Source organism: Daphnia magna, linkage group LG6, assembly GCF_020631705.1.
Source record: "Daphnia magna isolate NIES linkage group LG6, ASM2063170v1.1, whole genome shotgun sequence".
Classification (NCBI taxonomy): Eukaryota; Metazoa; Arthropoda; class Branchiopoda; order Diplostraca; family Daphniidae; genus Daphnia; species Daphnia magna.
The window spans coordinates 8869240-8894014 of record NC_059187.1 but is presented as its reverse complement, the minus strand read 5'-3'; the positions used below and the strand labels follow the sequence as shown (position 1 = coordinate 8894014).

The window sequence follows — 24775 nt, the reverse complement described above, 5'->3', positions numbered from 1 at the left end:
TTGTTGTTGTTGTTGTTGCCGCCACGGGCGGAGTGGATACCAAATTCAACGGCATTTTCTGCTCGGCGTTGATTTCCGTTGCGCTCGCTGCTTTGGCCGATCCAGTTGGACTCTGACCGCCTCTTTTATTGTTGTTGTTGTTGTTGTTGTTGTTGTAGTGATGTTGGCGCACCATCCCCGTCGAAGAGGAAGACTCCGAGGCGGATGGATTGCACTGCGGCTGGGATGGCTGCTGTTGCGGCTGTTCGGGCATGGATCCGATTCCGTGCTTCTTGAATTTGTGCGTCCGCAGAAAGTATTTGTTGCAAAATTCTTTGCAGCAAATTTCGCAAAACGCTTCCGTGTTGATGACGCCCATTTGGCGGAGGCGCTCGGGCGAAAACAATTGCTGCGGCGCCGACTGGAGAGCCGCTCCACCCGCGGAAGACGACGACGACGAACAGGGCGTTTTGGAATGGGTCAGGCGCGTCGGATGAGGAGAATCCATCGGTGGCGATGAAAACATGGCGGAAAGCGACGGCGTCGGAATTTTCAGCAGCGAGAGGCTGTGGCCGCCGCTGGTGTTCAAGTCCAATTTGGCCGGGGGAACACCTGCGCTCTCGTTGGCGCCGCCCTGCACCAACAGATTGAAGGGCGTCGTTGGCGTCGTGGCGGTTGTCTCTTGCGCGTCGGCCGGTACCGACGATGGATGATGATGTTCGGCAATCGCTTCACTTGCGGCCGTCGAGAGATTCAAACTTGTGGCGGGAGACGCGACGGCCGCAGTCGGCGGGATTTTGACGAGATCAACAGCGGCCGATGGGGCCGTTTTCGACGAATGGGATCTGCTTCTCTTGTGAGACGAAGATCCTCCGCCGGACGATGGAGCCGAATTTCCGGAAGGCGCCGTCGGTCCATCGGGCGGAACGATGCCGTGCATTTTGGCTTTGTGTCGTTTCAGGAAGTACTTGTTGCAAAACTCTTTCTGGCACAGCTCGCAATACGCTTCCGGATTGACGATTCCGGCCAGGTGGGGCGGCTGTTGTTTGGCCGTCGATGACGAAGGCATCATCGACGCCATCGTGTTGTTGACGGTGGAGACGGGGAGGCGTCGTTGTTTGCGACGGCCACATCGGGAAAAAGTCCATCAATCCGGCGCCGCTCGTTGCGCTTGTCGGCGTCGTCATGGGCGCCAACGATGGGATGGTCGTTGTGGCCGTCGTCGACAGTGTGGCCGCCGCCGTCGTCGACATTCCGACGCTCGGATAAATCGACGATTTCGACGGCGAAGTTGTGGCGACGGGCGAATAGCTGACGGCCGCCGGATCGATGGCGGCCAATTCGGCCGACGGCGGATGCATCGGGTACGTCATGGCGCCAACAGTCAATGACAAGGACGGCGGGCCGAATGTGCTCGACACGGAAAACGGAAGAGACTGGTGGACGATGCCGGCGGCGGCGCTGGACGGCGTCGAAATTGAAGTCGGGCAGGAAATTCGACCGTCCGGCGTGACGGATGGAGTGCCACCGCCGCCGCTGGTCGTCGGGACGTTATCGACGAAGATGCCGTGCTTGTTGGCCTTGTGCGTCTTGAGGAAGTATTTGTTGCAAAACTCTTTGTTGCAGAGTTCGCAGTAGGCGTCGGGATTGAAGATGCGGATGCTTCCGCCCATGCCACCCGGAGAGCCCACCAGCCCTCCCCTGCCCATGGACTGATTGGCCAGCGGCGAATTACCGGCCGACGACGAAGACAGGAATGGAAAGAGGAACGGGTTGTGTGCCGACGAGATGGATGGAGGTCCTCCTGCGGACGGGAAGAATCCGCCGGATGTCGATCCGTACTTGAACATGTTGCGGAAGGCGAAGGGCGAATCGGAACTGGATCGTTCGCCGTTCTCGTCGTTGCGTTTCGCATCGCACGTCGAGTGGTTTCCGCCCGCCGCTAATCCGCCGGTCGGCGATCCGGAACAATGGCTGCTGCTGCGGCTCAGCTCCCCGTCGTCCAGCACTCCCATCAGGCCGTTTCGGTTCATCGACGACATGATGTTCATCATCATCTGCTGTTGCTGCTGTTGTTGATTCCAGTTGGCGCCGTAAGCGGCCGGAGGAATGGCAAATCCTTTGCCGTTGGCGCCGCCACCGCCGCTGGAAGCCAAAAACTCGGCGAAATTGCGGGCGGCCGAAGAGGAATTGCCGGCCACGAGTAGACGATTGGCCAGTTGCTGGTCGAACATGGGTGCCAATGCGAAACCAGAAGAATTGCGGATAATTTGACCTTCCTCTTGTTCGCCCTCGTTGCTGCCGGCCACCATGGAATGAGCCGATCGGGCCCAGTCCATCATGTCTTGCTGATATTGGCCGTTGATGCGTTTCGCGCTGGATGCCGCCCTCGAATTCGGACGCAAGAGAGCGCCCTCTTCTTCTTCCTCCTCGTCGTCTTCTTCGCTGGACGCGTTCCGGTTGTTCTGATGAAAGAGAGCGGCCGCAGCGGCGGCCGTCTGGGCGGCCAGGAAGGCCGTCATGGCCGCATTGTCGTCGTTGGGGCCTTGCGTTTCGTCGCTGCTGATGCGCACAGGTTTCGATTGCTTGCGGCGCTTGTTGCTGGGCAGCTGCTGGTGAATTCCGGCCGCGCTTTGGCCGCTTCCGCAGCCATCGGCCCCTTTGCCGCCGATGGACACGTCGTTATCGTCCGTGCCGCTGTCGTGAGCCGTCCGTTTCTCGCTGAGCCTGGCGCTACTGTTGTGCAACTGTCGCTGGTGCCGGAAGAGCGCCTCGGCGTTGGCCGCAGCGGCGGCCGCTGCAGCCGCCGCCATGTACGACTCGAACGGATTGAGGCTGTTGTTCTCGCTGGCCGACGCTGTGGCTTCCATGGCTGCCGACGGGTTTGATGGATCGCTATCCAGTTTACTCGATCCGTCGGTCGCGTGATGAAACAGCGGGAAATTGGCCAACAGTTGACGCTGGAAAGCGGCGGCCGCTGCGGCTGCGTTGAAGGCGGCCGTGGCGGACGAAGATTCCGGATGGTCGTCATCTTCGTCGTCCATTTCACCTTCTTCATCATCGTCTTCTTCTTCCTCTTCTTCTTCTTCTTCTTCGCTGAAAGAAATGGCCGAATCATCGGCCGTTGCGGCTCCTCTTTCCGGACCGGCCGCCAGCGTGGCCATCATGGCCGTTGTCGCCTTGCTGCTTCCGACGACTGTTTGTGTATTGCGTTCATCCATCGCTGTCGTCTGACCTCCTCCGGCGACTCCAATCGAATCGGCTTTGCTGCGGATCATGACGTTATTGCTACCACCGTTGCTACTGACGGATGACGCCATCTTTCTTTTGTAATTTCTCTTGTTTGTTTTTTTTTTCTTTTTTCTTTCTTTTTTTTTTCGGGATTATTTGATTTGTTCTCTTTTATTTTCTCTTCAATCATCAGACAGTCCGTGCCTGAGACGGTGAACAACTCCTTAACGGTTGCTCCATCTATCCGGAACAGTGGCGGATTCTCTTCCGTCCACACGCACACACACACACAGGGTAATTATATTTTTAAAATAAAAAAAAAAAAAATCCCGAACGGATCGGCCTGTCCGTTTTTCTTCCTACCTTTTCGTTTTGTTTTTTTTCGTTTTTTGAAAAGGGGGGGAAATGGGGGGTGGTGTCAACTGGGAGATTCTAGTCGATGACGTTACTCGCTCCTAAATTGAAAACAAATCAAAAATTAGTAATTAGTTGAATTTGCAAAAACAAGAGGATTCAGAGGGGTCAGTCATTAAATCACGCAGACGAAATGAAAACAAATGATGGACGTCTACCTCCACTCGCTTTTCGCCGTCGCTATCCGTCGTTTGAATTTTCCTCGCAATCTTATTAGGTTACATCACTTGTCACACAACAAACGGCCAATCACCTTTTCATTTCAAAACGAAACTATCCCATCACTTTTTTCATTTTCAATTTGCATACGATGTCGTTTTCAAACCAAAAAACAACACGAAATTGAAAACGAAAGAAACAAACAATTTTTCTATTTTCAAGCGCTTGTGTTTTGTTCGAGGATTTCAAAATAAAAAACAAAACAAAAATCAACGGAATGAAGATGCGAAACGCGAGCGAGAGAAGGAGCTCTCCGCAGCCATCACGCGTCAGGAGCTCAACTGAAACTGAAAATGTTGGCCCCCACCGTTTCCTCTTTCTCTCTCTGCCTCCCCCCCTCGCCCTTCTCTACGGGTTTTCTTCCGAGCCAAGAGAGAGAGAGAGAAACTTGCACAAAAACTAAAATATAAAAAATAGAAAAGGACGCAGAGCAAAAAGAAAAAGGAGAGAAAAGTTTCCGGAATCGAACGAGAAGATGGAGATGGGGCGGAGCTTGAAACGAGCTGCAAGTTCTTGCATCCAAACTCCGCCCATTGGCTGTTTTTTCCTCCCCTCGTTCGTGACCGAGCCGATTGGTCGCAGATGGCGCTGTCTAAAACTCTGAACTAAAAAAGAAAAAAAAAAAAAAGGCAGGGCACAAGTTTTTTTTTTTTTGTTGGGGGGAGGGGGGAGGAAGGTGAGGGGTGAACGCTGTTCCGACGCCCTTCGGTTCAACGACGCCGCGACTCCTCCCTTTTCTCCCGTCTTTTCATTTGCTTTTAGCAATTCTTAATTTAGCCCGCCTTGTTTGTTACGTCATCGATGGCCTTAAAAAAAAAAAAATGACGTCGTTTCAAATTCTCTTTTTTTCTTTCTCTTTATAGGAACAAAACGAAATGATCGAAGATCATCTTTGACGATGGAGAACGAAACGATCCGTTCCGACTAACTGGACAGACACAAACATGAAAAAAGAAAAGGAGGGGAGGGGGTTACTACACCCGGAGTCGAACGACAAAACTGGACATAGACACAGACGACTAGGGGGCCATCAGCCGAGTTGTTGGACACGGTCACGCCACACCATTCAGTTCCTCCTTCATTGCACCCCTCCCGTTTATATGGGCCCGCAGAGGTGAAGGGGGTGGTTAAGGTGTGGCGGTCGTTTAACCTTGTCTCCGTCGTCGTGTACCCAACAAACAGCAACACTTGCTGCGGAATGTTGCCCATGTCGCCACACCTCCGACAGCACAACACAAGTATCTCACCTTTGACGTAATCTCGTCCCCCCCTTCTTCCCTTTTTTATTTTATTTTTATTTTTAAAGTGACTCATTTAAGATATTTAAAAAAAAATTGATCTGAAGGGAGGGGCTTGAATGTGTTGAAGGCTAATTCATTTGGGCGGGGATGATATGCTCAACAATTTCGCAATTTCTCTTGTTTTTCTATAACCAATCAAAAGAATTGGATGCAACTTTTCTTTCTTTCTTGTATCTATCGTCGCCAAAACGGCCATAAAGTTGTGTACTATATCCCCATTTTTTTTTTTTTTTTTAGGAGGGGGGGGGGGATAATTCCGCCGATTGCCAAGCGGATTAATGGACTTTTGTGTTGCTACCCGATGCCGTACGGAGACGGACGGTGAGACCAAGGCTTTTTTTTTTTTGTTTGTTTAAATAGAAATAAATATATAAGTTTTGTAATATGGAACGAGCCTATTGTGCTCTCTTTGTTGCATAGTGTTGTAGACTGTAAGGGAGGGGTCAAACCTTTTTTTTAATATTTTTTTCTTGTTGAGTGTGTACTCCATTCGATCCGTGCGCTCCCGCCCGCGCGCCGCTACTCCCGCCGTTAAACGATCGATAAAATGACCAGTTGGATATGAATAAAAACAAACATTTTTCCTTTAAAAAAAACAAAATTGCTAAACCATTGCGGACCGATGGAAGGGCAAAAGAAATGATAAAAGGATTAGAACGCATAAAACAACAACAACAACGTTGTAGCTATGCGTAGAGCCACGGGGTCTAATCGATCGATTCAATCTCTCAATTTCATTTTTTTGGTTCTCTTTTTCACTTTATTTTTTTTTAAATCCTAGGTGGAGTTTGGGTTGGATGAGGAAAAAGAAGGTGGAATGAGACATTTAGCTGATCACGTTTTTGTTTTAAGCGCAAAAATGAAAACAGGTGAAACCAAACGAATTTGGATCAAGAAAAAGAGCAAATACAATTTTTTGTTGTTGTTGGTGAGTGGAAATTGGTAGACATTTACTCAAGTGGGCATGCCTGTATAATTTATTCGTTTGTTTATTTAGTAGATTGTCTCCCCGTCGCTCTCCCTAAAACAGACCCGGACATTGGCGCGTGACGCGCGCTGAAATAGTCGAATGCAGACAACGAATCCAATTTCATCGCTTTCAACAGCAGGGACATCATCTGGCAATTTAGGTCGGTACCCTCGTATTCGATTCTTCGTCGTTGTTTACTCTACGCATTCTGGCGTGAATTTTTTTTTTTCCTGATAGGTTTAAAACAGCCTTTACGTCATCACGCCAGTACATCAACGCCACCTAACGACGCCAATGCATGACGTCATTGCTGTGAGTCTTGGGTAAAGCGAAAAGAAATTGCGTTTTCTTTTGACGAGCGAATTTCAATTTCGATTACTTTTGTTCACTTTTATAGTTGGGCAATTTACTATGGAAAGCAGAAAGACTTGCACAATTGTTTGACTGGCAACGTCGCACTACGTTTGCGTCTGCTAAGCACATCGAGTGTTTTTTGACAATATATTCTTGCAACGTCTGCAAGTGTTTTCGTTGTTTCTCGACCGGGGGATTTAGAAAATCAAGAGGACGAGGCCATTCGAATGATTATTCAGGTAGTTATAATCTTTTCTTTTTCGATGTTGGCTTAATCTGTTTTTGGATTCAACCTATTCCCAAGAGTCGCCATTTCTCGTTACAGCCAGAAGTGAGGGGTGTGTAAAAGTGTTTCACCAACAATACTCGCAATTCGATTGAATCATTCTCGCTGTTGGTGATGGTGCTAACAGTTCTAAGAAAAGATTATGAAAAAGCAGAGGGGAAGGGATAAGAAAAAAAAAATAACACAGAAATCAGCATTTCTCTGGAAACCAGTTCTGCTATAAAAAGAGGGAGGTTATAATTGCCATTGCTCTGGTTTCCTAGAAAATCAACTCTTCACTTTCAGAACCAGGAGCAACATTTGCTTGTTGACTTGTCGTGGCCTTGAGAGGGAAAAAACTGGAGGACCCACTTCTGGTTTCTTTAAGTGTAACGTGAAGCAGGGTTGACACTAACTACAAGAGTACGACATCAGTCAAGCTATGTCCTCACACAATCCACGATGCTGTTAGTTCTAAGAGTTGAGCCTGCCTGGTCGAGCTCATGAGTGCTTAAACTAGAGGCTCTGCGTTTGTGCTGCTTCCAACACACATTGACCCATTCCACCCAGCTGCTAGTCGTAGTAGCCTCTCATTATTCTCTCAACATTGCAATTTGATGCCATACGTGTTTTTGTGAGGAAGACAGACTTAATGACCAATGCTAATGCTGATCTCGTGTTACTCACGAGGCATTTGTCGCCCACGTTAATGTTTGTTAATCCGCACAAACACAGCCCCACGCGCTAGCAGAGACACAAATAAGAGCTGCGGACAGCTAGTAGAAAGGATGTCGTATTCTTTTGAGCGGATCGGCCACAACAAAAACAACAGGGCCTGATCCTTCGCCCTTGGGGCTATTAGAATTTCGACGCAGAGGGCTTGCTTCCTGTTTTTCTCTTAAAAATGAAAATATCAAGAAAAAAGAGAAGGCTCCCCCTCCCCTTATCCTGAGCAATTTTGTTTTTCCACATTTTTCAAACACCTTCCTTTCATTTTTCGTGTTTTCCTTTTTTTTTTCGCCCTCCACTTCTCTAATGGAAAAGACCTTTTTTCCTTCTATTCTTTCATCATCATATTTTTTTTTTTCCTCGGTTTTGGTTTGGAATTTTTCGGTTTTCGATTTTTTCTTTTTTTTAAAGAAAACAAAATATGCTAAGAAACATTGGGAGGATAAGAGCAAAGTTAACAGGGAAGGGGGGGGGGGCGGTTGCGGAGCAAGCCGGCGATTTGCATTTTTCTTGAACCCTCCGATCTTTTCTTCTTTTTTTCTTTCTAGCATATTCGATTTTCTATCGGCATTATGTTATTCTATTCAAAAATGAAATCCATGAGACTTTTCAACGTCGATGTCGGGGTCCTCGAAACATTTTCGATGGTGGGACCCTCTTAAAGATTCCCTCAATTTCAGATTCCCCATGCTAATACGAATGGATATCCTTTCACATGTGGTCGTTAAAAAGGCGGAAAAGACTGGGGCAGGGGAGGAAGAGAGATAACCTTCCCAAAAGGTTATTTTGACGACTTGATTGAACGAAGTGTCAGAATTTGAAATCGTTTACACGAAAAAAATTGTTTTAAATTCATCACTTACCCTCAATCTGCGAATATTTATTTTTCGATTCTCGTTTTAATTAATGTTTCTAAACTTTTTTCTTTCAAATTATTTCGCCCACTTGTAGGTTGTCCAAGGAAATCGGCGCTTTTGAAGAAGAAATAAACAACACGCACAACCCCAAACGCCGCCGCAATCGTCCACCCGTTCTTTTTCACACACAAAAAAATCAATCCACGCGAGTGGTGTTAGCTGGCGGCTGTGCGAAAAAGGTAATGTACAAATCAAACACTTTGTTGCTTGTTCTCAACACCACACACACACACGTGAATCCGCTTGTCGTGCTGCTTCTTCTTCTTCTCGAATGATGATGGAAACGGTGCGAGAAACACGCCAAACATGACGACCGTCCGAAGGACGTGATAGAAAACACAGACACACACACACGAACGAACGAACGAATAATAAAACAAAAGTGTAGGTTAGCAGGAAAAAACACACACACACAGAGGAGTGAGAGAAAAAAAAAAGGGGGAATAGAGACAAGTGGTCGTGGGGGTCCGATCGAGGTGGATGACGGCCAATGACTGTGCCGCTACGTACCTCTGTTGCCGATTGTTGTTGGTCTGAAGGGCTGGGCTTCATTTTTTTTCAGAGAAAGGTATACGTATGAGCGAGTGTGTAGTAGTAGTAGTAGGAACACACACATTATCTTGCAGAGAGCTCGAAACAAAAATATGTAACTCCTCGGGGCGAATAGGCTCTAACCCTCCACCCTCTCCGCCCTATTCCAAAAAGCAAAAAAAGGAGAAAACAAATCCGCAACGTTTCTCTCTTTTTTCTTTATTTCTTTTGCAACAATCACGGTGTGTGTGTGTGGTACCGTGTCCATTGTTGTCGGTTTGCTGGTACCATCCTTTTTTTTAATATTATTCTTACGTTCTCTGTCGAGTGGAATTGACGTCTGGCGAGGCGGATTAGGCCTTTGCACAGGTGAGTAGTTGCATTTTTGAGCAGTTGGTCAGTTATGACGTCATCAATGCTCTTGTGTTTTCTGTTTACTACGACGAGACGGGGTTATGCAACGGGATAGCGGGTGATTTTCGTGTGTTGCGTCGGTCGGTCGGAGTGTTAACGATAAATTGGGGACGGAAATCTCGGGGATACGTTGGCCGGCGGTCGCCGTGGAAAGAAGAAGAAGAAAGAAAAAAAAAAAAGGGCGATGTTGTTTGGTGCTAAAAACGAGAGGGAAGGGAAAACAGAATGGGGTAGTGTCGTCAAGGTGGGTGTAGGAGGAAGCCAAAGGGGGTAGGGGGCGGAGGGGCCAGTTGTAATGACTCTATCGAGCGGTTGTGTAAAGCCATAAGTAACAAACACGAACCCTTTTTTTCTTTCTTTCTATTTTATTTGATGTGTGTGTTTAACACGTTTCTTTTTTCAACGTTGCCATGACTACCTGCAGACTTTAATATTTTTATAAAGCAAAATTGAGGAAGTGGGGTGGGCAAAAAAAAAAATGGGAATATTTGGTTCTAAACATTTTTCTTCTTTCTACTCTTGCACCCCCTACCACCGTATTCCGTGCTGTTTGCCATTCTTCTTCTTCTTTCCGGAACTACCAGTGCCATGTTAGAAATGCACGTAGCGCTCCCCCCACCCGTTCTCCCTTCATTTCGGGGGGGTTTTTGAGCAACAACAAAAATCTCGGGGTCAATGAATTCCGCTTTTATGTAGATTGAACCAAACATTTTTTTTTGCAAAGGGCGCACATGTGCGCACATTCGATCATGAATAATTCAAATTAAAAATCTGGCGGCTGAGGCGATGCGAGAAGACTAAGGCGACATCTGCGCGGTTTTTTTTTAGTGTAAACAGTCGGTCGTGTCGTTCATTAATTGGCGAAAATTGATGGAAATGTGGGTAAAGTGGGACAGGGAACGAAAGAATTGTTGACTTTTTGGACGCGGCTGGGAAAATGGGCTGTGCGAAGGGAACGGTTTTATTCCATCAGGATCGATCCGAACCCGCTGTGTCAACAAAAAGGGAAAATAAAAAGCTTCAACGGCTAACTCTCTGTGTGTGTGTGTGAGTACACACACACAGGTCGGCTACCCATTAAAGAAAGCACAAAAAATAAAAAAAAGGGCTGGTTTGCTTTTAATTGGTGGTTAATGTACTCGTCCTGTTTAGTGTAAAGTTAATGTTAATTTTGTTTGTTTCTTGCGCTCGCTCGCCGTATTTTTCACAGATTCTTTTTTATTCTTTTGAGGTCGTGGCCGAATGGCGCCTGTTTTTTTCAAGTCCTTTTTGCACAATGTCGTTATTCTTATTATTGACGCTCGGGTATTGCCCGTTTGGGATGGGCGATTCCTTTTATTTTTTTTTTTCCAAATATTTATTATTAAGGTCGGAGGGAAATGTGGGTCGCTAAAAGATGAAGAAAAAAAATTGTTTTTCGCAACAGGCCAACAGCTGTTGCGATTATCTTTTTTTTTTTGTGTGAATGCAAAATAATTTTGTTCCCCTTCCTTTCGCCGATGGACTGTTGCAAACAGTTCTCGTAATAATAAAGAAACCGAACAAACAGTTTCCCTGTTTTCGTGTTTTGCAACACCTTTAAACACATGCCCCGCACGCGCGTGCTGTCCTCTGTCGTTCTTGTTTGATGTCCTGCTTCTATTTTCTAGTTTGGTTGCTTTCAATTTGAAAAAAAAACAAGGGGGTAGGGGGAATCGCAATGCAATTGTATAGGCCCAACTCCCGAGGAAATTGTGCATCCCTTGTAGACATTTTTTTTTTTTGTTTTTTCCTGTTACCTCCGGTTTCTTTGGTAAAGGATCAACGGTGTCTGAGGGGTTTATCCGTTTTTTTTTTGGGGGGAGTTGTTGTCGGGTTAGAGACAGGATGCGTATCAATTTACATTTTGAAGTGTACCGAGGGAAAATGATTGGGGAGTTTAGAAAGAAAAAAAAAAAAAAAAATGTGCTCTGGAATTAAAACATCTGCATCATCGGCGTCTGCGACGTCAATTCCACCCGCTACATTTTTTTTTTTTTAGTTTCTTTCATCGAAAATTGGTTTTTCCTGTTTTTAGGGGAAAAAAAAAGAGAGAAAAGAAAATAATAATAATAAAAAAAAACTCGATTTTTCGATAGGAAAAGCGTGCGGCTGGCGCTCCAATTGAATAGAAAATGATTCAGAGGTTAGTGGGGATGGGGGGGATTGAAAGAAATAATCTGGGCGAAGGGTAGGAAACAGGGGGGGGGGTTTCACGACTATAAGGTTCTATAATGTGTAGACATGTACGTATGCAAGTAAAAAAAAAAATAATAAATAAAAAAGAGAGGAAGGAAGAATAAAGAAGCGATGGGGTATTTCCAAATTTAGGGAAAAATTATGAATAACAGAAGCCCTACACCCAGGCCTTGTAGTAGTAGTAGTAGTGTGTCTAAAGCCTATTGAATCATCCGACCTCCCCCTCAAGAGCATCCCCATTTCTCTCCTCATCTTATCAGCTGTTCACTCTCTTTATTTTGATAGCCACACTCTCTGTGTGTGTGTGTGTGGCTATCAAAAAGAAAGGGAGGGTCGGTGGTAAATAACATACAGGGAATAGGAAATGTATTTTAAAAAAAAAAGGAGAGGAAATTTTTAGGAATAAAAGGAGGGAAAAAAAACTTTTTTTTTTTGAATTGATTTTTTTTGGGGTAAAAAGTTGCCGTTTTTCAATCAAAAATGAAAAGAGAAGGGAGGGAATTTTGTCGGGGTCGAGTGTTTGCTCGGGTTTTTCGGACGCGGCCATCTGCTCGCCCCTCTATCGGCCGTGTACACACAAAACGACGCTTGTGCATAAGCGCCCAGTAAATGGGGAAAAAAAAAATTGTGCGGATGACGGAATAAGAGAAAAATTTTGCCAGGTGCATGTCCGACGCCGACGCTCGATTTTTTTTCCCCCCTCTTTTTTTTTTTTTATTTCTTTTATTATTACCATGATGATGATTGTGTCGAAATTTTAGACGGAAAAATCCGCTTTTCAGGCCCATAAAAAGCAGATTTTTTTTTTCTTTCCCCCATTTTTCTTTTCTTTACGTTTTATTTTGGATTTTTTTTGATATTTTATTTTATTATTCTCTACCAACGGCGTTCACATCCTGAAATGATTATTGATATTCCTGAAAGAAAAAAAAAATGAATCGATAGGGGGAAGGAATGATTTTATTCTTTAGATTTTTTGTTTTGTTTTCTCAAGTTTTCCCTCCCTGTTCATAAAATTAATAACCTTCACGACCGGAACCGTTTCGACCGGCATTTCTTTCCAAAAAAAAAAAAAATATTTTCCTTTGAATAAAATGAAATCATTTAAATGAAAAGGGGAAGAAAACAAAATCTAGAAATCATCACAATCAAAATATATGAAAGGAGAAAAAAGAAGCTCCGTTGTCTCCTTTCGTACAATGTTCAAACGTAATGATAGATGAATAATGAATGTGTGTGGATGTGAGGTACACATTTGAAAGTTTCTTTTTTTCTTTTTGACATTCCGTTCGTTTCGGGGACGGACAGAAATTCCGTTTCATCCCCATCGTGCCGCTCTTTTTCTATTTTATTTGGTCAACCGGATTCAGCTATAAGGGATAGAAATGCGATTCAAATCATTTGATAGTCAAATAGGATGGGAATAAAAAAAAAAAAGATTAGATCAAAAAAAAAAATCAAAGAAAAAAAAACGTTTCGGGTGTGTGAGTCGAACCGATCAAAGCTATTGTAACATCCCGGTTATTTGTTTTTATTACATCATTGAAAATTTTCTTTTTCTTTTGGGAATTTTTATTTATTTATACCTTTTTTTTTGGGGGGGGTTTCAATATATTTGTCATGTCTGTTTTTCTGTCCTATTTAGCTTTCGTATTTTTTATTTTTTTTATTAATGATTTCAACCATCCCCCCCCCTTCCCAAGTTTTGAAATATCAACCAGTCATCGACAGCGCCCTTAAAAAACCTTGTATTTGTTTCGTTTGTTTCATTTTCGTTGCATTATGTATACGAAATGCGAACGTTCCGAGTGGGACTTAAACATTTTTCGAAAATCATTTTTAAAAAGAAAATGCGAAAACAAATATGACGAAGAACAAAAAAAAAATGTTGTTTTTGAATAAGGAAAAAAAAAAAAATGATTGAAAAGCCATCGATGATGATGTGCAGTTTTGAATAATGGATGAGAAAAAAAAAGGTGCTGCCCGCAGGGGCCCCCCTCGCGAACGCGCTGCTGTCCCGAAAAGAAAGAAAAAAAAGAGCCCGTATGCAAATTGTTGCTGCGTTCTTCCATCAGCAGAAAGAAGGAAAGCTCTTAACACGAAGAGTATACGCTATGGCTTTCTTTGTTGGCTGTTTAAACGTTTCATTGAAACAGGACATTTGAACGAAACAAAAATGACAGTTAAATTCCATCGATTAGAATCAACTCGGTTTTTGTTTTTTTGGGGGGGGTTTAACCGCCAGGCAAATAGTTTAGAAAAAATAAATAAATAAAAGGGGGATGAAGGAAAAACAAAATATGGTTTGATGGATAGCTATTGATGACTGAAACTATTTCAACGTTCTCTTCAAAAAAAAATCTGATTTCATTCTTGTGTTGTCTTCTATACATCCTTCTCCCGATGAAACAACAACAATTTGATTGGAGTGTATCGCTTTTGTTTTGTTTTTGTTTTTTGCCTCATGGCGTTCGATGACTCCTCGTTCGAGAGCTGATTTATGGATGAATTCTCTTTTCTTTTCTCCTCCACCCGCTTTAATCAACAGACGCACACACACAAAAAGGTTGAGAAACATTATGCAAATGAACGCGCCTGTGTAGTTTGAGGATGTGAAATGCGGCCAAGTCCCTTTTTTTTTTTCTTGTTGAATTTTTGTTGGGGGGTTTATTTATCTCTTCAATTTTTGTTTAAAGCTATTTTTTTTTTTTTTGCTGCTCTTGTGTCCCGTCCATTTTGAAATGCAAATATCCGTAAAGAGAAGAACAGACGAAAGAGAGAGAGAGAGAGAGACCTCCTTTAATGTTATTCCAATTGATTGATTCCGGACCCTTTTTTGGTGGTTCGGTGTTCTCTTCGGTGATGCTGTCCGATCTCCTCCTCCTTTGAATCTTTTACCTTCTCTCTCACTCATTTAAATATATATTTCTTACGTACTGATATATTTTAATGGCCTGATTGTTCATCATCATCATCATCATCGTTCATTCGTGGCCGCTTCCAAAGCGCCCCAACTCCCACATCACTAAAAATTTCCCGCTTGAGAAACACGGCAACCACTACACGCTCATTTGCATTTGATAATGGCCTCTCTTTTCGAACGAACGAACGAAAGACAAAAAAAAAAAATGTCGAATTTGAATTTCGTGCAAAGCGCGCGTTGTGATGCCTTCCCTTTCTTCTTCTTCTTTTTTTTATTTATTTAAATAAGGGGTATGGTGGTTTGTTCCAGCCCCAATTGGGACCGCGTGCGGTATGTGCTGACCTTTTGCTTAATCACCTGGTCGGTTGTTGTTCGCCGGCTTATCCGCCTCCCCCCCCCCTTTTTTTTTGTTTCTTTTAAATAGATAAAAATCCCGATGACCAATACTGCCATACCACCACTCTATATGCAAACTAGTGCATTGCTAATGAAGAATTTTTTTTTTTCGAATATTGAGATTTATTTCTGATCTATACATATTTATATTAATTTTTTCGTTTCTCATTTTTTTTTTTGCTTTGTTTCGATTTAGTTATTTTAATTTTCGTTTTTCTTTTTTAATGAAAATAAAAAAACAACCAAATTCGTTTCTTTGATAGTCGAAAGGAAAACTGATCAATGGCGGCTGTGGCGGCGGCGCTGGGTGGCGATCGTTACGGTGCGTCTTCAACTTCGTCGTCGGCTAGTTCATCATCGTCGTCTTCCTCGTCGTTTTCATCATCATCGGGGGACACGACGGAAGAGAATTCATCATCGTCTTGGAGCTCGTCTTGTTCGTCGTCGACGTGGTCGTCGTCGGCCTCTTCGCACATTTCGCCGTCCAACAAGAAGAGGAAGAGGGATGGCGACAATAAGAAGAAGAAGAAGAAGAAGAAATCGAATCGGAAAAACAGATCGAAATCGACGGCCGTGATTGCGAGGAGGAAGAAGAAAACGAAGAGCAGCAAATCGTTGGTAAGTATCAAAAGGAGAGAGAGAGGACGAGGTCTTCTTTTGATTGTATGAATTCAGCGTTGATGATGGAAACACAGTCCTTCGTTACTGCTCGACAGATAATCATCATCCAACAGTTTCCTTTTCTTGATTATTTAAAGAGAAGTAAATCACACACAAAAAAGTGTGTGTGTGTGTGTGTATATCTTTTGTTGCGAAAGAAGACAGTCATTGGTGCGTTGTCATCATCACGAGATCATTATCATCGTTAGCAACTGGACCCTTCTTCGGCAATCGTGAATCTCTGGTCGGGGGGAATTGGAGAACAGTCGGCATATAAAAAGAAAAAAAAAAAAAAATGGTCTGGTGACCGATGATAATAATGAGCTTGATTGGCAACGATTCGAATGTGATCACCGACGCGGACAAACACAACAGAATCTGATTGGGTCTCGGCGTCTTCATTTCCGCCTCATTATCATCATCCGGGTCTCTCATTTTTCTTCCACATTTGATTTCCCCTTTTTTTTGATTTATTTCTATCTCTGTGTGTCGCATTTACAATCTTTCATTGGCTAATTGTTTATTGATTTGATTTTTAAGGTAGGACGTGGAGTTGATCACGATGACGACAATGAGGTGGGCAGTATGTTGCTGTTAGGAGCCGAGCTCCTTAAAGAAGTGGAGGAAGCTGCAGCCACGTCGGCCGCTGCGATAGCCACAAGTACAGCAGCAGCTGCTGCTGCTGCCGCCGCCGCCCTGATGGATGAATCGAGGCCGGCCGAGCCGCTGCTTTTACCTATCGGTCACTACGTCGTTAACGGAGGGCCGCAAAATCGCACCGTTTTACTGGAACAGGTCATGTCGTCTGTTCCGGCGGCTCAATGGCAGGCCATCCTCCCTCCCGTTCTTAAAGTAAGAAAATGCGAATTTATTTTTATTTATTTATTTTTTATTTTTTGGCTCGGGATGGGATTTGCCCGCCCACATAAGGAGTTGAGCTCACAAACCCCCTCTTCTTTTTTCTTTCCGCATTTCCTTCCATTTTCCAACAAATCCAATTCCGGACCCCACTAATTAATCCTTTCCAGTGGCCGGCACAAGAAGTACTCGTACGAGCAAATCCTACCCGCCCCACCCACTATTTTCTTTCTTTCTTTCTTTCTCTCTTTTCCTCGCGCACATTCGACTTGTTCTTACAATAGCCTCTCCCCCCATTCTCTCCTTCGTCTCTTGACGGCCGAATCTTGTGAAACTCATCCATCGATTCGTTACTTTTCTTTTAGTTTTACTTACTTACGAAGCTGAGAGAAATACTAGGCGCCCCCCCGTGACTGCAACAAGATTCAAGTTGCGCCTTTCTCTCTCTCTCTCAAACTATCGATCCGCTTTACTCCCCCCCCTCCTTTTTTCTTCTTTGGGTGCTGTATCTGTTGGTCGTCAAGGGGGGAGGGAGTTGAAAGAAACGAAAAAAAATTTTTTGGGGGAGTAAAGAGAGTCTGAAGATGACGGAAAACAAGTCGGAGAAACATACCATCGGGGATGTAGGGTGGGGGGGAGTAGCTACCGCTACCACCGTTGTCACATATAGTTGGAATTGAAGAGTAGCGAGGGGAGGAGCTTGCACAGAGGAATGCCAATCGATAAGTCATTTTTGTTTATCTTTGCTCGAGCTGCAAATCCACGCCCGTCTTTTCTTTGCCTCATCTCATTCTCCAATAACGGAAACCCCCCCATTCAACCACCCGACGACGACGACGACGTCCTCCCTGTTTTTCTTTCTGTGTCTTCTCTCTTCGTCATCGACGTCTTTGCCAACGTCGTCGATCGTCAAACATAATAATATCTTGCGGATAAGAATAGGAAGAAAGAAAGAAGAAATCGAATAAAAAGAGGAGGGAAACAAAAAAAAAATGGGACTTTTGAAGAAGGGTGGAGGGGTAGGAGCGGAGGTTCCAGTTATACTTTTATACATCATTTTATTTTCTTTTCTTTATTATTATTATTGTATAAATATATATATTTTTCGTTTCGTTAGTTTTTGATATTATTAAGGACTTTTTGTTGCGCGTGGGGTAGGTCCGCCCCTCCCGGCGACGTTCAAGCCTGGGAATACGCCGTCGGGCTCATCAAACATTTATCGCCAACTTTGCAACAAAAATATTTTTTTTTTTCTTCCTTCCTTTCTTTCTTTCTCTTTTGTCGTCCTTCTACACATCGCCTACACCTCCTACCCCTTACATTTCTTTCTGTGGGGTAGGGGCATTTTTTCGTGACAAACCTTCCTCAATCGTGAACGCCTTTTTTTATTCTTTTGCGCGTCAGATACGACTAGACCCTTTAGAAAAAATGTATTTCTTTTTTTTTTTTCAAGATGAAGAGGGGGTAGGTTGTAGCTCGTGCCTGTTGTTGTTTGCTTTCACGGCAGCCCCCTTTTTTTATAAAGCCCGTTCATTCTCCCCTTTCATAACCGGCTCGTGTATATTTGTGTGTGTTTCCTCTCTGCAATATCCTTTTTTTTTTCTCGTTACATACAAGAGGCACCCCCAGAAAAGTTGTGGCCATTTCAAAGAGAATGAATAGGTAAAAAATGGGGGAGAAGAAAACAAATGAAACGAGGCACGCGCTGGATTGTTATTTGGACATCAGAAAGGGGGAAAAAAACTCATTTTGTGTCTTATTATTTTTGTTTTTTTTAAAGAACGGCAATCTCGACGTCTTTGGATGATGATGATCGATATGAAGTTGAGATACGCATACGATCGTATTAGTAAACTTTCAGGTCTCTTACTTAGTTTGCTCGTGCAAAAAGAAAACAAAATGAAGGCCCGATCATTGACACATCCGAGTCAACTATGTATACGTATGTTGTGTATTTATGTGACTAAAGCCTTGGCAATACGTGCGATCATAACAAAGTAGAAGCGACGGCTTTTCTAAGGTTTTCTTGATTTTTATGCTCATATTTTTCTATTTGCTTTCCTCTCTTGTGTGTGTGTGTGTGTGTGTTTGCACCGGACAGGAAATGAACAGCGCAGAATTGAAACAGCTCTGCCTGCAACAATTGCAACTGCTTTCCGATTCGGCCATCTTGAACATCATCAATGGTAAACAAATTGAAAATGGCGGGCAATTCAAATAACCCCACACACATCATTTCTTTTTTTCTCTTTTGTTTGTGTTTTTTTGGTTTTTGTTTTGTTTGATTTCCTCCGCTGTTTCCGGGTCCGACGTAATGGCACCGCACCACCTGACGTTTAATAACTGGCCGATCGAACCGGACGGTGGATGATTAGGTGGCGGAGATCAAGGACCAGCTGGACAAGCCGTTTGGTCAGAAACAGCCACCGGTAAGGCATTTCTTTTATTTTTAAAATGTCAAGAGTCTTGGGGCTTTTTGTAGCATAACCGCGTGATTAGATAACAAAAAGATGGGCCGTCCGATTGGCCGCCGTGCAATGTGATAGCAACTCTTGCCGCTTCTTGGATCAACAGCTTTTTCGTTCGTCAACGGGAAAAGAAAGAAAATGGTCAGAATCGCCACTTTGGGGGAGGCTCTTCTTGCGGGACGGGCAAGGGGAGGTGCACGACTGTTGTCTATCGTTGACTTGCACGTTCACGCAATGCGAAGAAAGTCTGGGCCAAAACTTGAAAAAAAAATAAGAAATAGTTGATGAACGGCGGAGCCGTGAAGCAAATCGAGTTGTCAAAACTTTGGGTCGGGGCCGGTGGGGGGACCCACATGGTAACAACAAACGGACAACAACGATTGTTGTTGTTGTTGTCCGTCTTCTTTTCTTATTCTAGGTCGTGTTTGTCCTATTCGTTCATGCGAAAGCGCGACTGGATAATGTCATTTGTTTTTTGTTCTCCATTGTTGGCTCCTCCTTCCCGAATGGCCGGCTTCAATCACGCGAAACAGGGTGCACCGTGAGCAACGGTATAAATTTTTTTTTTTTAAAGTTGGGTGGGATTTAAAAAATCAAATTAGAAAAATAAATACGTGAATTTTGGTGGTGGTGACGGCCCTGCCCGTCGAGTCCAGCTCCAAACACAAAGGGAGAGAGTAGGCAAGACATGTGCTGTCTTCGTGTACCGAAGAAAGAGAAAAAAAACGACGGAAGAGGCAGTCGCACAGATAAAGAAAAGGGGAGGATAACACGCAAAAAAAAATAAAAAGAGAGAGACACACACAGTGAAAAGGAAGGAAGCTGGTGTGTGCTCCGACCGGAAAAGAAGGAAGAAAGTAAAGAGAAACTGGTGGATAAATTGGAACAAATCAAGGGAGAACTTCTCTCTCTCTCGTTCCAGTGGGAGACAAAAATATATATTATATCTAAAATAAAAGGAGGAGCGCAGGCACTCGACAAAACAAAAAAAAAAATTTTTTTTTTGGTCTTATTATTTTTTATTATTTTCTTGTACGGGGGGGGTAGTGAAAAGAGAGATAGAAAAAAAGATAGATGGCAGAGAATAGAGAAAAAAAGATCCAGAACTCTGTGAAGTCTTCTGGCTGGCCTCACGCGTGATTTTTCTTTCATTCTTTTTTTGTTTTTGTTTTTTTTTTTTGGTTTTTTTTTGCCCCGTTTGTTCGTGTCTGCGTGCTACGTGTAAAACTTGACTTAATATCTATTCTCTTTCTTTTTTATTTATATATATATTTTTGGTTGGAACTCTGTTGGCTCCAAGAAATGGAAAAATTCTCTTTACTTAATAACTTCCTCCCTATTATTTTATGTATATTAATTCATTGCTTTTAGTTGTGTGCGTCCATTTTTATTTTTTTTTTTTTAAGAAAATTTCTTTTGTTTTTTGTTTTTTTCTCATTTTTTAATTCTTTGTGAGAAGAATTTATTTTGGTGTAGTAATCGATGAGCAACGGGAGGGAAAGAAATGATGCATCGTGAATCAATCTGATTACACATACACAACAGGCCATCGTTAGAGCCCCGATGCGTTTTCCTCTCTCTCTTTGGCATACGACCTCGTTAACTCTTTGGACTTTTGAAAGCTGCTTCAAAAAGAGAACGTTTTCGAATCGAAGCAAATTGCTTGCGGTCTCGCACGATATCGCCCCCCGCCGTCCTTAAACGGACCTTTACGTTGTGTTGCAGCTCGTTCTAACATCAGCCCCCCCCCCCAAAAAAAAAAAATCAAGAAAGAAATCATCATTTGACGAATTCGATCGTCATTACACAACGAGTGATTATCAAAACGTCTGTTTGGCCGTCTTGTCAAGCGCCAGTGTCGTTGTAATGAATCTACGCTCTGGTCTGCGTGCACCGTCCATTCTTCAATGGATAACTCGTTAAGAATTTTCGGCTTTGAAATGCGCAAGGGCTGAATTTTGTGCCACTCTTGTAATGACATTTCCTTTGCTTTCAAGATGAAAGGTTATTAACATAATCAATAAATGGGGGGGAACGCTGTTGTCAACGCGTAAGAGCCATAGAAAATAACCCCTAGTTTTTGGGGTAGGGTAAAAACAAGCTGGAACTAAAAAAAAAAAAAAGAAAAGAGGAAATGGGATTTTCGGGGCTGCAAAGTTAAGTAGAAAAACGCATAGCCCTGCAAAATGTGCGCAAACAACATCTGCCGACTGGAAACGAGTCCGTTCGCCACCCCGAAAACAGAAAAATAAAATATAAAAAAAAAAAAGGTCGCCATTTGGACACGCGGGTTTTCTACATAAGGGGGGGATGTACAACGCACACATAATACGTATGAAGAAGAAAAAGAAAAAAAAAAAAAAGAGGGTCTTTTGTTTCCGCATTTCGACTATTCGAATCCCAATCGGATCTTTCTGTTATAACGTGGATAGCCAATTCATCCCCTCTCCTATATCGGCTGCTGGGCTTTTAGGGAGGGGGGGGGGTGTACGTCGGTGGGTAGCGGCTCTGCTTTTTTTTTTTTTTCAAGTAGCACGTGCCTATTTCTCATCTCTTATTCCCTTCTCTCTTTTTCTACGGTATACTCTTAACTCTCCTCTTTTATTTATTTTTTTCGGGGTTCCTCCGCCTAGTCCCTCCCTTTTGACTCCCCCCATCGTTCAGCCACCCCAATGGTCTCTCACACGTCTATTTTCATAGATGATGTATTATTTTATTTTTACTATTTTTCTGGACGGTGTTTTTTTCTTTTTTCTTTTTCCCAGTTACATTCGAAAAGAAAAATATCGGAAAATGTTTGTGACTGTAATATTCCCCTTCCCCCCCATCCCTTGAGCAGGCGAGTATTTTTCCCAATGGCCGCAGCCAATCGAAATGTTTTTACGTCGTTACCCATTTCCTCCGCATTTGTTCCTTAATCGGATGGACGTCAATTTCATATTTGGCGCCACTCGTTCACGTTTTGTTCGTTACTCGGGACGGTCTCACGAAGACGTCAAAAGTCGAACGTCAAGGGGGAAAAAAGAAAGAAACAAAAATTAAAAATAGAGATTGTTAAAAACAATGGCAATCTTATTTGCGTGGGTATAGATATGAAGGATGGTGATGATGATTGCCACGATTGATTGCAATTCAATTGGCTCGCCCATTGTAAATCAGTTTTAATGCGGCACCGATGATGATGCAGGAAACATTTTCTTGTGGCCGGCTCCCATCATTTGAATTTCCCCATTGCCCCAACCAACAAAGAATTGAAACAAAAACAAGAGACTCTTATATTATAGTTTGACCATACTGGGATATGCCGCTTCGTTCTCTATAAACTTTTTCCAAACAGGGAAACTCTTTATTAATTTTTATTTTTTTTTTCATAAATAAATTCTTTATTTTTTTTTTTTCTTAAATAATGAAACGAATCTTGTCAGAGAGACCCGGAACGAGCTCGTCCAACAATTTTTAAATGGCCTTTATCGTGTATGATATGTTTATAAGCTGTTTGGTGTTTTTGATGGGTTAGTTTAGTTTTTTTTTGGGCCTTTTTTTTTTTCCACCTGATTGCATTTCACATCAAGGCGCTTTAGTTTGTAGCCTATTTCTTCGGAAGAAAAAAAGATAAGAGGTTTCGAGATTGTAGGTGCTCTGAAATGGAAGAATGGCTCCATCAAACTAAATGAAAATCACGAGCTCCATTTTGTTTTTTTATTATTTTCGCTTTTATGAATTTCGATAAAGCGATAACTAGATGATAGGAGGAGGGTTCATCGACATGACATCTTATTAAAAAAGGAAAAAAACTAAAAGGTGGCGGACGTCAGTGAAACCTCGCACATTTTTAATGAGCGAATATTCAAATGAAGACAAATTCCCGCGCCCAACTCTCTCTCGTTTTATTAGATTTATTTTTTTTAAAGTTGTATTCGCTTAACTGAAAATAGATCAAATCAAAATCTTTGATCGGTAGGGCTGTGTCGGTTGATGCCCGGGAGCGTGAATGCTTCAATGAGTTTCTTTCAATGTTTTTTGTTTGTGTGTGTGTGTTCCCTAAAAAAAAAAAAAATGCCTCTGTGCTTCATTTCCACTTGATTGGCTTTGGCTAACGTTTGGGATTCCGTGATTCATTCAGTCAAGCGCCAACTTTCCTATGGATGGATGGATTCATTTTTTTTTTTATTATTATTTATTTATTTATTTCTTGTTCATCCCCTCTTGATTTCGTTTTGTAACATTTGTTTTTTTCTTCCCCCCTCCCCCCATTTCCAAGCGTCGTCGTATCGCGACGTCGTTGTTTTTGCCATTTTACAAGGGGGCTGTGAACTTTTTGCGCCAATGGGGATGCGCAAGAGAGACCCCAACGGGTGGACCCTCCTACCACCCAGCGACGCTCACCACCACCCCTCCCGAAGGGACGGGCAATGGGTGACGGCGACGCCGATGGACAATCAAGAGGGGGGAAACGGTGGTAGCAGTGGAGGGAGAGAATGCCTGAGTAATACAACAACAACAACAACATGAAAAAAAGGAGAGAAATAGAGAAATGGAACAAAACGAAAATGAGATAAGGGAGGGGGGGGGGCAGGGAAGGAAAAAGAAGGAAACGGGAAATATTAAAATTCGTGAAGGCGATATGCGTAGCGGTGGCAGCACAGTCCAATAGTTGGCGTCCAGCGCATCAAGTCGGAAAGAGGTGGGGTGGGGTTGGCATTATTTTTTTTTTTTTCAGTTATGGCCGGACGTGAAAATCGAACATGGCAAAACGTAGATCGATTGGCAATAGAGAAACAACATTGAAGGAAGACAAATTGTAGGGGTCGCGCGCTCTCTTTTCTTTCGAATTGCAATGAATTGAATTCTGTTTGGGGAAGGGGCAATTGTTGTTGCGTTGAATGAATTGTGTTCAATTGGTCCGCAGGTGAAACGGAGCGCTGCAAGAAGAAGAAATCGAAGAAGAGCAAGAAAAAGAAGTCGAGAAAGTCTAAGAAAAGCGAACGATCGCGGCCGACGCCAGACGAGGGCGAAGAGGAATCCAGTGGGAAAACTTTGATGGAGTTGCTGGAATTGGAGATGCGAGCGCGAGCCATTAAAGCCCTGCTGAAGAAAGAAGAGGAGGGCGAAGGAGACGATGAATGGCCCGATGGCGATCTTGTCGCCTCTTCATTTGACGTCCCTCTGGCGACGGCCGTCGGAAACGTCGGCCGTCCGAACGAGTCCTCGTTCAGCGACAAGTACAAACACCAACCATCCAAGGCCAGGCACAGCGGTCATCAACACAGGTCGTCTGTTGACCCTGTCCCTCCTGCAAATGCCAGTCAGCAGCCATTGATGGCGGCCGGACGGCCTTCTCGACGGCCGGCCAGTCTCCACCAACAGACGGACGGTGCGGATTTGAATAGACGCAATCGACACTCGTCTGCCAAACAAGATGACGACCAAGGGCTGAATCAGATGCGCCAACCCCGACATTATCGTCATCGCCATCACGAACGATCTCGTTCTCCGGTCCGCCGAGCTGAGCCATCTGGCGTCGTTGCCAAGACGGAGGAAACTAAACACTCGGCCAAGTCGTCGTCGCAGCCCCGCCGCCGCTGCTGAGTCGAGCCGCACGAGTTGCCATCAAATCGGAGAGGCCAGACAATGCGAAAGGTGCGCAAGAAAAATGCGAGGCCACAACTCAGGTAGCGACGGAAGAAGTCGAGTACGAAGAGGAAGGTATCCAGGAAGTGGACATTGAATTAGGAAGTGGATCGGATGACGATGCCAATTCAGCGCGCCTCTAGTGTTCGGAATAACGGACGCCATCAACACAACAATCACCTCATGCCCATTTGAATTGTTTTCTCTCCCCCCTTTATTTTACACCTTTAAAAAAGAAATAAAGAAATAAAGAAAAGAGATACGCAAAAAAAAAAAATGTAAAGAAACGGAAGTAAAA

General features: G+C 43.7%; 2 protein-coding genes across 3 annotated transcripts in view; one reads left to right on the top strand and one right to left on the bottom strand.

Moving 5' to 3' along the window:
- The window catches only part of LOC123473957 (mucin-12-like), an 11375-nt gene extending 8076 nt beyond the window's left edge, over window positions 1-3299 (bottom strand). Inside the window, 2 exon segments of the mRNA XM_045175614.1 lie at window positions 2-1084; window positions 1086-3299. Of these exon segments, the coding sequence (XP_045031549.1) occupies window positions 2-1084; window positions 1086-3299 (3297 nt within the window).
- On the top strand, window positions 3267-24775 carry LOC123473958. 2 transcript variants are annotated; one of them, XM_045175618.1, is made up of 14 exons: window positions 3267-3308; window positions 3404-3504; window positions 4707-5081; window positions 5382-5465; window positions 5926-6072; window positions 6145-6274; window positions 6352-6437; window positions 6512-6707; window positions 8414-8558; window positions 15124-15478; window positions 16061-16372; window positions 18480-18564; window positions 18754-18807; window positions 23756-24775. In XM_045175618.1, the coding sequence occupies exons 10-14, from the start codon at window positions 15143-15145 to the stop codon at window positions 24433-24435; spliced, it is 1467 nt and encodes a 488-aa protein (XP_045031553.1). In that variant the 5' UTR covers window positions 3267-3308; window positions 3404-3504; window positions 4707-5081; window positions 5382-5465; window positions 5926-6072; window positions 6145-6274; window positions 6352-6437; window positions 6512-6707; window positions 8414-8558; window positions 15124-15142; the 3' UTR covers window positions 24436-24775. The 2 variants fall into 2 exon arrangements, with proteins under 2 accessions (XP_045031553.1, XP_045031551.1); XM_045175616.1 differs by having other exon boundaries at window positions 6142-6274.

Coding starts and splice junctions, on each gene's coding strand:
- LOC123473958 (XM_045175618.1), top strand. CDS start 15,143: ATGGCGGCTGTGGCGGCGGCGCTGGGTGGCGATCGTTACGGTGCGTCT. Junction 16,373..18,479: donor TCCTCCCTCCCGTTCTTAAA/GTAAGAAAATGC, acceptor TGCACCGGACAG/GAAATGAACAGCGCAGAATT. Junction 18,808..23,755: donor TTGGTCAGAAACAGCCACCG/GTAAGGCATTTC, acceptor ATTGGTCCGCAG/GTGAAACGGAGCGCTGCAAG.